Below are 14087 nucleotides of genomic sequence, written 5' to 3' on the forward strand. Positions count from 1 at the left end.
CCTGGCCCGGTCAGCGGGACTCAGTTCGAAGTGGGACTCAACATTGGAGACAATTCCACTCCAGCCAACGAGTTTCCATGCCGGATACGTGTTTGGAGACCCCCCGGGTGGCGATGGGATTGGGATACCAGCTTGCCCGCCTGCCATATGTCCCAACAAACAGGTGTTGTTTGTTTTGACTGTCATCCACAGCACCCTCACAGCACAGTGGTATGTCGGAGATATTCTATGCTCCGTTTCTCCGTTTCCTTGCCCTTCATGGCAAGTCATTATGGGCTTAGATTTCAATAAGATAACCCCCACCTGGACACGACGAGAGTGCAAGGTCGCCAGATACCTCCCCAATAAACAGATATCGTTTGGAACATTACGAGCAGCGCCCTCCAACCAACTCGAAAATTTGATGACCTAACGCGCCAGTTGGACAGAATTTGGTACGACATCCGTCAGCAGGACACCCAACAACTCTGTCAACGCCAAGCCTAATAACTGCTTTGGACAGGGGTCAGAGGTCGACCAAAGTCTTATTGGCTTGCTCATTTCATGAAGCTATTTTCCTTCGACAAAACAACCAGTTTTTTTCTGAAGCGGTAACCAGTCTTTTTGCCTGTACATGTACATTACATCTAACGATTTCCGTCCCATTCGCTTAGTTTCTTCAATATACTTGTTTTTTATTCGAGGATATGTCGGAACGCAGAGTGCGTAAAAAGTGCGTAAAGATATGACAAATTACCTATTTCTCTTTTCTCGACCTTCTCTAGTGTTTTGAAATACTGCAGCAAAACAAATTCGTTTATTTCTTAGTTTGGATTACAACAAGAAATGAGTTTATTCAAAAGACATTCTCGCCATTTGATAAGGGTAGAAAGGTCACAGCAGTATGGGATCCAGTGTACCATTCCTCAATTTTACCAAATTACAAAAATACGGACACAGAGACGCTACTTTACAATGTTTCAACTCTTACTTAACAGACAAAAATTAAGGTTAATTGAAACTTCAAATTCAAGCAGTTACTCCTAAAACTGAAAAGTATTTCCCAAGGAGTCCCACAAGTTCGACATTGGGACCATATCTGTTACTTTTCTGCATAAATGACGTCCCACTTGGTATTCATATTCATTCAGTTTTATTTCCTGGCGATACATCAAATGAATTTCGTGAAATAATTCCAGAAAGTGTCAAAATACTTTAGAACAACTTGAATTTTCGTTGCATCAAAATGGGCTTAGAGTAAATGTAACAGACACCAAAATTAAGAAATCTGAAACAAAATTATTAGAACAGAATGAAACAGAACTAACCTGCTGCGGTCAGGATACCACAGAGGCAAACCAAGTCGCGTTCTAAGGCCTAAATCTGGACAATAATTTAAATTGGAAGGTACACAGTTACTACTTAGCAAAAGAAACAAAAAGACATTGAATAGCTGAACATTTGCAATCCGTTTTTCGTCAGGTGCCACAAACATAGACACCAGAAGGAAGGGCTACTGCTACTACTTTGGGCAGATTATTCGCTATGGTACAATCTTGTCGAGAAATACAGCTGATGATAATGTTTGGTTCGTGGGTTGCTCAACTGCGCTGTCATCAGCTCCCATACAAGGTCCCACTTTTTACACAGTACGAATTATTTACATAATCCAATCCAGCCACTGTCACGAATGATGATGATGATGATGAAATGATGAGGACAACACAAACACACAGTCCCCGAGCAGAGAAAATCCCTAACCCCGCCGGGAATCGAACCAAGGACCCCGTCATCCAGAGGCAGCAACGCTAGCCACCTGACCACGAGCCGCGGACAATACAGCTGATGACTCAAGGAACCAAGTGCTCCAAAAAAATAATTAGGAATATGTGTGTTTCCAAACAACAGGAATCCAGGAACCCTATCGCCACTGTTAAAGAATTTAAAAATACTATCCATTCCAGCGTTGATTTTCTTAGACAAGAATCAACACAGACTTCAAATGGTTCAAATGGCTCTGAGCACTATGGGACTTAACACTTGAGGTCATCAGTCCCCTAGAACTTAGAACTACTTAAACCTAACTAACCTAAGGACATCACACACAGCCATGCCCGAGGCAGGATTCGAACCTGCGACCGTAGCAATCTCGCGGTTCCGCTCTGAAGCGCCTAGAACCACTCGGCCACCGCTGCTGGAAACACAACTTGACCTTTTCCGTTTCCACTACAATTACCACTCTCGCCACTCAGATAATTTTAAAGTTCCAACACACTGTTTAAAACCCTATCCATGAACTCCGTAGTACATGGGGTGAAATGTATAATGAAATAAGTTAACAATGTACTTAACATAGAGCTTGGTCCACTGAAAAGATTAAATATTGCTCCTTATTCTTCCGGTGGAAAATTATAATTGTAATAATTGTATTGTATTGTATGTTAACCGGGGTCCTAGAGAGACTCCGTCTCCGCCGCTGCCGCAGTGGTCGGCAACCACACGACGACTCCCTCAGTCCACTTCACCGCTCTGCCGCCTCACACTGAACCACTCTTTAGGGTTATTGTGCGGTTCGGCCCCCGGTGGACCCCCCCTCCCCCCCCCCCTTGGTGTACGCTTACGTAGAGAACTTGTTTGCGCAGCAATCGCCGATATAGTGTATCTGAGGCGGAATAAGGGGAACCAGCCCGCATTCGCCGTGGCAGATGGAAAACCGCCTAAAAACCATCCAGACTGCCCGGCTCACCGGACCTCGACACAAGTCCGCCGGGCGGATTCGTGCCGGGGACCAGCCGCTCCTTCCCGCTCCGGAAAGCCGTGCGTTAGACTGCAAGGCTAACCGGGCGGGCAAAATTACAATTACTCTATCGAAGAATTCATTGAGAACAGTTTCACAATTTGAACGAGGGAACTGCATACTATTTCTGCATTTGTATCTCAAAAATGTATATAAAATAATGTTAACTTTTGCATTCTCCTTAAAATTTTCTCATTGTAAAACTTGACACGTCTACTACGCATCACATCTGACTTGAAAATTGTGTACTATGAAATGAATGAATCACACTTCACATATAGAGCGCCAGGTCTAAAGTGTAAACTGTGAGTCAGGCGCACTACATTCTAATGGCCGCTTGCAGCGAAAAGGGAAGGAAAACAGTTCTCACAGTACACTATCAAGCTAAATTCATATGTTTCAAATGTCGCGCCATTAACAATGGCTTGGGAAAAACCATTCACACAAAATATTTATGGGACATCTGCAATTGCCTTGTCTATGTGACAAGAGGAGGAGAGAGGAATGTAAACGGTGATGACCGCGCAGTTGAGCGCCCAACAAACCAAACAAACCAACCAGGTGTGTAACTCTACAAACCGTTGCTGTCCCCAGGTTCTCACTGCAGGTGCGTATATATGTGGAGATCGTAACAAAACATTACATCTCGCACCAACTCGCGGTAAACGTGAAACATGGCAGATATTTCGTCATACTTTGAGTACTTGTATAGTGATGTAGATTTTGAGTAACCAGATTCACCTCTTTGGTTTCAGTCAGGCCAAGACTTGTAAAACGAAATTATCATGCCAATTAAAAAATCTGGTATCATCCATTTATGGTTTGCTTTTAACGCAGAAATTACGCACATGCTTTGGTAGTTACAGTTACCGTTTCGTAATACAATGTTTTGGAGAACACGCTTGTTCCTGTTATCCATCTTGGGGTACACTTCGTGACGGCATGCTTCCTTTTGCTTGATCAATCGTTCTCCAAAACAGGTATTTAAAAGTTTCTACGCGAATATCAATCGCTCTGATGGCCGCTGGGTAGTTTGATACCAAAACACATTACATCAGTTTTCTAGCATTTCTGCATTTCTGTCCAAATCCTGTATGCTAGTTGCATCTTCTCTCGAAAACCATGCGTCTGAGCTTTTTCGGGTCATATACGTTTTAGGCACACTGATAAGGCCGAAATGACGGTGAACCTTTCATTGGCTAGAAGCTACCGAAAAATGAAGACAAGGAAATCAACTTTAGAATTTCAGACGGTAGTGTAGTACAACACTATTGTCACTGAACAGGACACCGAGCACTGAACATTTTTGCTGTTAGGCGATATTTTTTTATTTTATGCCAATTCGACGATACGAAAAAAATCTTCCTGGGGCAGACGACTTCATCATCGCTTAAGAAAAGATAAAGACTTTTACAGGATAAGCGTGCGAAAAACTTTTTATTTCCCTTTCAAATATAAATAACTTTTCTGTCACTTAACATGCAAAATTTGTAGAAAACGTAACTTTTCTGTTTCGGTTAACAGTAATAGGTATTCAAAATACTTTTAGCCATGATCCAAGAACAGTATTGTATGCCTTTGTGTACTTTGCCTATCCCGAAGTATTTTTGAATCGGGATGAATTGGCATGGTTCGCGCACTTTCTATTTATCGTATCATCTGCCACTGTAGGACACTGTTGAAAGACACTGCCTTTAGTGCGGTATCTCAAAAGAAATAATAAAGTAGAGCTAATTTTGGCGGCCACAGTGGTCAAGTCACGGGCCTTCCGATACCGAGCCATCGAACAAGAATAGTTTCATATAACTTACGCCTGCCTGGCTACCGTGTGTGCTGGACACTCATCTTGCTGCAATCATACTGATAACCCTGCTGCTAGTGGAACACTAGCAAGTGTGTTCGTGCGCGTTTGAGATATTCAGACAAACCTTCATTATTTAATTGTTCAGACTTTATTCCACGAGTCACCAGTCTCCTGACTAGTTTGGTGCTGCCCGCCACGAATTCTTCTCCTGTGCCAACCTCTTCATCTCAGAGTAGCACTTGTAACCTACGTCCTCCTTTAGTTGCTGGATGTACTCTACAGTTGTCTCTACAGTTTTCTCTACAGTTTTTGTCCTCTACAGCTCCCACTAGTACCATGGAAGCTATTCCTCGATATCTTAACAGATCTCCTACCATCCTGCCCCTTCTTCTTATCAGAGTTTTCCATGTATTCCATTCCTCGTCGGTTCTCCGCAGAACCTCCTTATTCTTTATTTCATCAACACACTTCTGTTGCACCACATTTCAAATGCGTCAATTCTCTCCTGCTCCTGTTTTTCCACAGACCAAGTTTCACTGCAATACACACATCAAAAAAAAGTTTTGCATCACTCCGATTCCCAGAACTCCTGAAGATAGACGTTGACTGTGGATATTTTATCACACACACAGTCCCTTCGACCGTACAGAGATGTCACTAAACCCGCCCGAAAATATAAACAACCATGCATGAGCAGCGCCTATTAGACGGAGGGGGTCCGACAGCGCTTTCATTTGAGGAGTCAGTATCCGGGGTACCCACCATGCTCAGATCTCCTGACAGCCAAGCAAAGCAATTATGTGACCCACACGTTCCTGTGAAATGCCGTTTCTCTCTGAGTGATACGACGATCGTCCTGAATCAATCTTTCAACGTTTTGCTTGTGAAACTCGGTGGTTGCTGTCACAGGACGTCCAACTCTTTCTTTGTCACGCAGGTCAGATGTTCCCGCCTCAACATCTTTAAACATACTCGCCTAAGGACGCACAGTACTCATATCAACACAATTACCATGAACTGCTTTCATTCTCTGATGAATCTCCTTTGGGGCGACACCTTCGGCTGGCAAGAATTCAGTGACTGCACGCGCGTTGCTTAAATCGCATTGACCGACTATCTGCGCCGGGTTGCATACTTTACAGTGTAGCAACACAACCGTTCAATGCTAAAGCCGTCGGCACACGGCCCGTGCTGTCCAACGTCAACGTTAAGCGTGCTGAGTTCAACGCGCTGGTGAACGCTCAGCAACGATGCGACTTGTGCATACGGTACGTGGGCCCGAACGTGGTACACGCGATCATAACGCACTCCAGCGGCAGTTGTGGGATGTTTCTAGTTCGTAAATCACACTGTTTGCTAAACGGGCGCCCTTAAAATTCCCGCGTTAGATCTATTAAAACACACATTTCCTCCATTGTCCACATGCTAGTCACAGGCTTACAAACGTTCCGTTACAAACAGTGCGCTACAAATGTGCAATAGTTCTCCACTTAAGATAAACATTATTCCATCATTCCCACATTATAGTAAAACCCCAAGGTCATCCTTACTTGATCACTGTTCCTACCTATTTGCACAATCTTTGGAACATGTGAATTACGAAACGTAAAAGATAAAGGAGCAAAACATCTTTATACAAGTAGCACAAGCTGTCCTGTAGATTAAGCCAAGCGAGAAAACTCACTCCTCAAAAAAAGGTGAACATATATTCAAATAACATCAAATATTACAGTATATACTTACATAATAAAGCATCGAAACCTAATAAAAACGCGAATGTTAGGGAAAAAATTGCTGGGCAAGGGGAGACGCGAACTACCAACATCTTGCTCAGTTTAGATATCAGTGATGCTATTGACTATACTGAACCGACAACAGAGCAATTGGAGCCCATATTAGCCTGTTCCCTGTTGCTAAAAGATTTAATCGTAGCTGTGTTACTAATTGAAACTTAATTATAACAATTTGTACCAAGAATAATGCCTTTGTGGTGGATCCTCAGTGTGTCGTTGCCTTCAAATGGCGTAGTCTTATGATACGCAAGTTGCAATAATTATTTTGCCACGAATATGATATTTCTCATTATTTTACTGCAATGAATCACACAGTTAACAACGTGTTTTCGAGTGATTCTCAATTTGCTGGTGCTCGGAAATGGCATATACAAGTATAGGCTTGAAACGAATGCCAATATGACGCTTCACAACTCTGTGCTGAAAGGAGTTGGCGTGCATGTGGCGTACGTGGCGTTGTTCCATCTCATTGGTCAACGCTCAGACGCACGCTTAGAATATCTGACGTGCCAGATATTGCTCTGCACGTTCGGAAAGACTCCCGAACGTGCTGTTCCACGCTATGACGTCAAAAACTCGGCATTCTCAACGCTCAACGATCTGATGCACGGTCCGTGTGTGCCGACGGCTTAAGGCTTCCCGCCAACTGGAGCTGCAGAGAAGAGGCTACGGAACAAGTCAGAACCAGCTGCATACCAATACTGTCAACAGTTGAAGACTTACGAAGGTGGAGGTATTACTTCTCAGTCAACCCTTGTATATCTGTGAATTTATAACTCTGTAACAAAGGTATTTTCGTGGTTTATATATGTACAGGGTGCGTCAAAAAAATTTATACATACTTTGAAGCGTCATAGAAAATTTATTTCCCGTTCTACAATGTTAAATTTCTGGAAATGGAAAGCTTAAGGTCCAATTGGAAAAATGAATATACTTTGCAAATGTGATTAATGTTCAAACTGGTGGCCTTCAGCATCAATACATTTCGGAGTACGAGTCACCACTGATTTCGTACATCGTACCAAAGTGTCCAATGAGATTTCTGTGCACACCGCCTGAATCTCATTCCAAAGTGTGTCCAGGTTACGTGCTTTACGTTTGTACACAACTTTTACTGTGCCCCATAAGAAGAAATCCAGCGGCGTGAGGTCTGGAAAGCGTGCAGGAAACTCGATTGGTCCCCTGCGTCCTATCCACTGGCCTGGCATACTGTGATCCAGGTATGCTCGTACGTCCCTATGATAGTGCGGCGGGGCGCCATCTTGTTGGAAATAAAACTCATCATTACCGTATAATGCACGAATGGCAGGGAATATGCAGTCAGCAAGCATTGTAAGGTATGTTCCTCCAGTAACAGTTCCTTCCAAGCGGAAAGGCCCAATGAGTCTCCTTGCTGACAAACCACACCACACATTTTCACTAGGGAAATTCACAGCCTTTTCAGCTGTAATGTGAGGATTACCTTCAGCCCAGTACACACAATTGTGCCTATTGACAGTTCCAATGAGTTTGAATTGGTCTTCATCCGATCAAATTATGCTACCCATAAGTCCCGATCTGTACACGTGGTCTAGGGGTAGCGTCTTTGATTCATAATCAAAACGTCTTCGGTCCCGGGTTCGATCCCCGCCACTGCCTAAATTTTGATAAATAATCAGTAGTAGCGGCCGAAGACTTCCGGCATAAGAAGTCAGCCTCATTCTGCCAACGGCCTTGTCAAAGAGGGCGAAGGAGCGGATAGAGGTTCAGGGCACTCTCTTGTCCTAGGGGTGGGAAATTGCCCCTAAAAGGCGGAAGAATCAGCAATGATCAACGACATGAGGATGCAGAAGGCAATGGAAACCACTGCATTAAAGACACGTAACATGTATCCACAGGACATGTGGCCTGTAGTTGAAGAAGTGTCATGATGATCTCTCCATTGGCAAAAGATTCCGGAATAGTCCCCCATTCGGATCTCTGGGAGGGGACTGCCAAGGGGGAGGTTACCCTGAGAAAAAGATTGAATAATCAACGAGAGGATAATGTTCTACGGGTCGGGGCGTGGAATGTCAGAAGCTTGAATGTGGTAGGGAAACTATAAAATCTGAAAAAGGAAATGCAAAGGCTCAATCTAGATATAGTAGGGGTCAGTGAAGTGAAGTGAAGTGGTCACATGAGTATCGGGTAAATCAACAGCAGCAGAAAATGGTATAACAGGTGTAGGATTCGTTATGTATAGGAAGGTAGGGCAGAGGGTGTGTTACTGTGAACAGTTCAGTGACTGGGTTGTTCTAATCAGAATCGACAGCAGACCAACACCGACAACGATAGTTCAGGTATACATGCCGATGTCGCAAGCTGAAGATGAACAGATAGAGAAGGTGTATGAGGATATTGAAAGGGTAATGCAGTATGTAAAGGGGGACGAAAATCTAATAGTCATGGGTGACTGGAATGCACTTGTAGGGGAAGGAGTAGAAGAAAAGGTTACAGGAGAATATGGGCTTGGGACAAGGAATGAAAGAGGACAAAGACTAATTGAGTTCTGTAACAAGTTTCAGCCAGTAATAGCGAATACCCTGTTCAAGAATCACAAGAGGATGAGGTATACTTGGAAAAGGCCGGGAGATACGGGAAGATTTCAAATAGATTACATCATGGTCAGACAGAGATTCCGGAATCAGATACTGGATTGTAAGGCGTACCCAGGAGCAGATATAGACTCAGATCACAATATAGTAGTGATGAAGAGTAGGCTGAAGTTCAAGACATTAGTCAGGAAGAATCAATACGCTAAGAAGTGGGATACGGAAGTTCTAAGGAATGACGAGATACGTTTGAAGTTCTCTAACGCTACAGATACAGCAATAAGGAATAGCGCAGTAGGCAACACAGTTGAAGAGCAATGGACATCTCTAAAAAGGGCCATCACAGAAGTTGGGAAGGAAAACATAGGTACAAAGAAGGTAGTTGCGAAGAAACCAATAGGGGATCCAGTATTAGAATCGGAATTTAAAAGAGCTTCGGAGGACTTACGGTCAAATAAGGCAGAAGGTATAGATAACATTCCATCAGAATTTCTAAAATCATTAGGGGAAGTGGCAACAAAACGACTATTCACGTTGGTGTAGAATATATGAGTCTGGCGACATACCATCTGACTTTCGGAAAAGCATCATCCACACAATTCCGAAGACGGCAAGAGCTGACAAGTGCGAGAATTATCGCACAATCAGCTTAACAGCTCATTCATTGAAGCTGCTTACAAGAATAATATACAGAAGAATGGAAAAGAAAATTGAGAATGTGCTTTAGGAAAAGTAAAGGCACGAGAGAGGCAATTCTGACGTTACGGCTAATAATGGAAGCAAGGCTAAAGAAAAATCAAGACACGTTCATAGGATTTGTCGACCTGGGAAAAGCGTTCGACAATATAAAATGGTGCAAGCTGTTCGAGATTCTGAAAAAAATAGGGATAAGCTATAGGGAGAGACGGGTCATATACAATATGTACAACAACCAAGAGGGAATAATAAGAGTGGACGATCAAGAACGAAGTGCTCGTATTAAGAAGGGTGTAAGACAAGGCTGTAGCCTTTCGCCCCTACTCTTCAATCCGTACATCGAGGAAGCAACGATGGAAATAAAAGAAAGGTTCAGGAGAGGAATTAAAATACAAGGTGAAAGGATATCAATGATATGATTCGCTGATGACATAGCTATCCTGAGTGAAAGTGAAGAAGAATTAAATGATCTGATGAACGGAATGAACAGTCTAATCAGTACACAGTATGGTTAGAGAGTAAATCGGAGAAAGACGAAGGTAATGAGAAGTAGTAGAAATGAGAACAGCGAGAAACTTAACATCAGGATTGATGGTCACGAAGTCAATGAAGTTAAGGAATTCTGCTACCTAGGCAGTAAAATAACAAATGACGGACGGAGCAAGGAGGACATCAAAAGCAGACTCGCTATGGCAAAAAAGGCATTTCTGGCCAAGAGAAGTCTACTAATATCAAATACCGGCCTTAATTTGAGGAAGAAATTTCTGAGGATGTACGTCTGGAACACAGCATTGTATGGTAGTGAAACATAGACTGTGGGAAAACCGGAACAGAAGAGAATCGAAGCATTTGAGATGTGGTGCTATAGACGAATGTTGAAAATTAGGTGGACTGATAATGTAAGGAATGAGGAGGTTCTACGCAGAATCGGAGAGGAAAGGAATATGTGGAAAACGCTGATAAGGAGAAGGGACAGGATGATAGGACATCTGCTAAGACATCTGCTAAGACATGAGGGAATGACTTCCATGGTACTAGAGGGAGCTGTAGAGGGCAAAAACTGTAGAGGAAGACAGAGACTGGAATACGTCAAGCTAATAATTGAGGACGTAGGTTTCAAGTGCTACTCTGAGATGAAGAGGTTAGCCCAGGAAAGGAATTCGTGGCGGGTCGCATCAAACCAGTCAGTAGACTGACGACAAAAAAAAAAAAAAAAAAAAAAAAAAAAAAAAACCGGTTCACGTCTCACCATCTCCTGAACCCAGTCACAAAATTCTAACCTTCGATCTGGATCGTCGACACTTAGCTGTTGCACCAGACTTGGAATGTAAACACGAAACTTGCCTTTCTTCAGAATGCGTAGCACCCTACTAGCACTTACATTACTCTCACGTGCCGCTTGCCTTGAAGATTTTTGAGGCGAACGCTGGAACAGTTCCAAGACCACAGTTGTGGAATCATCACTTGTAGTTGTACGAGGTCGCCCTGAACGACCTTTATGCACATCACACACTGTTCCATGAATTTCGAGTTTGTCTCGTAGACGCGTAATTGTTAACCTTCAAGGTGGTTCTGTACCATACTCACTTCTCCACTGTCTTCGAACCGCAGCTACATTCTCAAACTTCCAGTACCACTTAGTTATCTACTTCCGCGCTTCGAAGCTCAAACGCACATCCGCCATGTTGCAGTTACTTCCCATGGAGGTAAAAATAAGAGGAGTTGTCATGACGTCACAAACTTGAAGCCCACGCAGTTGAAGATCCGCCATGTTAGCTACCCCAAAACGTTCGCTTCTGGTGGTTTAATTCTGTGTAGTCGTGAAGTGTTCTGATAAAAGAATGCCAGCTTGCGTCGCTTACGGGTGTACTAATCGTTCTGATTGTAGTCTAAAGTTTAAGCAAATCACATTTCATTCGTAGGTGGACTTATTTAAGCGCTATTTTCCTATATACACTTGAAATTCTGATGTCCTGTAAAGTTTTGCAGTATGGTTTTATTTCTGTGATTTGACTTTAGATTTACAATCAATCCAACGCGAAGACCTCTCTGGAGATGAGCAATACACTTGGTTTTCATTGTTTGGTTATTCCCAAGTTACTGAAAAGTCCTGGCAAGATATTTCCTGGAAATGGGGACTAATGTTTTAAAATGCGATAATTTAATACAAAAGTAATGTAACTACATGTAGTTAATTAAATCTTCAGTAAAATGTGTGGAACACCTGTTACAGTGGTTATATTATAAGTACTTAAAGGGTTACATATATTATGTTGAAGCAAAGATCCATATCTAAGACCGGGCTATTTCGATCATTACTTTAATCACTGTGTTATCGTGTTACGCTGTAAATTGCTTTTATTTGCCGCACTAAATGTCACTTGGTAGGTACAATTTAAAAAAAAAGCAGATGTGTAAACTACAATGGGCCTGACAATCTTAAATTCCATTTTTTTCCTTCGTAATTTAACGAATCTTTCACTTTATGACATGACAGCTGGCTTGTTTATATCATCCCTGCATACATCTATGGGACACCAAAGGAAATAAGGTAAGTTTCTTGTAAACTTGAACATTTAAAATTTGCATTTCACTTGAAAATGCAACGAATACAAATCGGTGCCTCTAAACTATCAGTAATTGCTTTTGGAGTTCTGGCTTTATCAATGATCGACACAAATACAAGTCAGTGAAAGTGTATAAAAATGGATTACGAAAGCACACTTTTCATAGCACATACTTCTCTTCTCGGTTATTCGAAGTGTATAAACAAAAAGGAATAACAATACTGAGGCCAGAAGCGTCATACTTTCGTGTCATATTACTGTATCGAATACGCATTTAAGACTAGAAAACCGTTTGAACTTGCGTTCCTTATGCTGTGTTGTTCACTAAAATAGTGTAACATTTACTATATAAAATAAATATCGCGTGCACACGACAGAAATAACGAACAAGAAGCAATTGTAAACACTCGTCAATAATATTTTGGGGGATCCAAGATGGCGGCAGGCCCCACTCACTGGCTTCAAAACAACGTACAGCGTAAGTTTGTACCGCCAGCTCCCCTTATTCTACCTCAATGTTACTTCCTTGCCACTGCTGCCACCTGCTGAAGAAACATAACATTACTTTCTCACAGATATTTAACCTTGCAGAACGGGAAAAAAATTGTCTATGACAGTTCAAATTGCGTATACATTTTTTGACGTACCCTGTATATTGTAATTTGCAACTCGGAGGTCTTCGTTTATCGTACGAGAAATAAATGGGTAATAAGCACTATAGTGAGTGTGTGTGCGGTGTGTGTTCAGGCGCGCTGGGCACGGCGGCGTCCGGCTGGCTGACGAGCGCGCTGCTGCTGGGGCGTGCGCTGCCCACGCGGCCCCACCTGCTGCTGCTCAGCCTCTCCCTGACGCAGCTGGCGCGCGTGCTGCTCGCCGGATTCCCCTTCTCCGCCACATCGGCGCTCTCCGGCAGGTAAGGCTGGTATTACACTATCAAATTTCTTTGTCAAAGACATTTGATAGTGTAATAGGGAACTTTGTCAAATGTCGTCCAATATTTGATCAAATCTAGGGCCCCGCTGTCGATTTGATCAAAGAAGTCGCTAGTCTTCTGTTCACTGAATGTTACATGTTGCCACATGGAGCGCTAGCATCGCTGCAGCATTCTGTCGTCTGTAGTGTTTCAATAAACGTTGCCGGTAAATACAATTCGAGTGTGCCGACAACTACAAAATTAATAGAGATGTATGAAGCTGATGAGGCGCTTTACAACGTGAGGCACACTGAATACAAAAATAGATTAACAAGATTGGAGACCTTACCTGACCTAACCTAACCTGACCTAACCTAACCTAACCTAACCCACTCCTGTAGCAAGGAATCGGAGTGTTACAGTGAGCCTGTCTTCTGCAAATGTAGCAGTTCTTAAGTGAATTATGTGCTTTGTGATATGGGGATACACTTCATTGAGCACATACAGAAATGTATGCTCATCCATTCTTAAGTAATTGATGTACGACTTGATCTCCTCCACTATAAGCTCATGTAACAAGTTTTGTTGAATGCTTTTATCATGTCATCGTAAAACCCACGGCTTCATCCAGGTATGTTTACTTTTTTTTCCTCCGCTTCTCTTCCGCATGTGCACACAGTGCAATTGTGGTACATGCAACTGCGGTGAATAAAAAGTTGTTGTTGTCAGCCATCTTGAATTTTATCGAAAAATATGATGACATTGTAATACCCCTTCTAGCGCTACGTCAAAGATCTTTGTCAAATATATTTGATCACATCTTTGATCACATCTTTGACAAAGAAATTTGATGGTGTGATACTGGCCTAAGCACTGGCATTACGTCACTCTGAGTCCCACATTCTCCTGCAGGCTGTCTTCTGCTCACTCAGGAAAACGCTTGAGACTGAGAGGCTGAGTGGGAAAAA

At 42.7% G+C, this 14087-nt stretch overlaps 1 protein-coding gene across 1 annotated transcript in view; it reads left to right on the forward strand.

Moving 5' to 3' along the window:
- Nucleotides 1–14087, forward strand: part of LOC126272252 (visual pigment-like receptor peropsin) — a 164311-nt gene that overhangs the window by 21538 nt on the left and 128686 nt on the right. Inside the window, exon 2 of the mRNA XM_049974966.1 lies at nucleotides 12954–13119. Coding sequence (XP_049830923.1) covers nucleotides 12954–13119 — 166 coding nt within the window. The remainder of the gene's footprint in view (nucleotides 1–12953; nucleotides 13120–14087) is intronic.

Source organism: Schistocerca gregaria, chromosome 5 (genome assembly GCF_023897955.1).
Source record: "Schistocerca gregaria isolate iqSchGreg1 chromosome 5, iqSchGreg1.2, whole genome shotgun sequence".
Taxonomy (NCBI): Eukaryota; Metazoa; Arthropoda; class Insecta; order Orthoptera; family Acrididae; genus Schistocerca; species Schistocerca gregaria.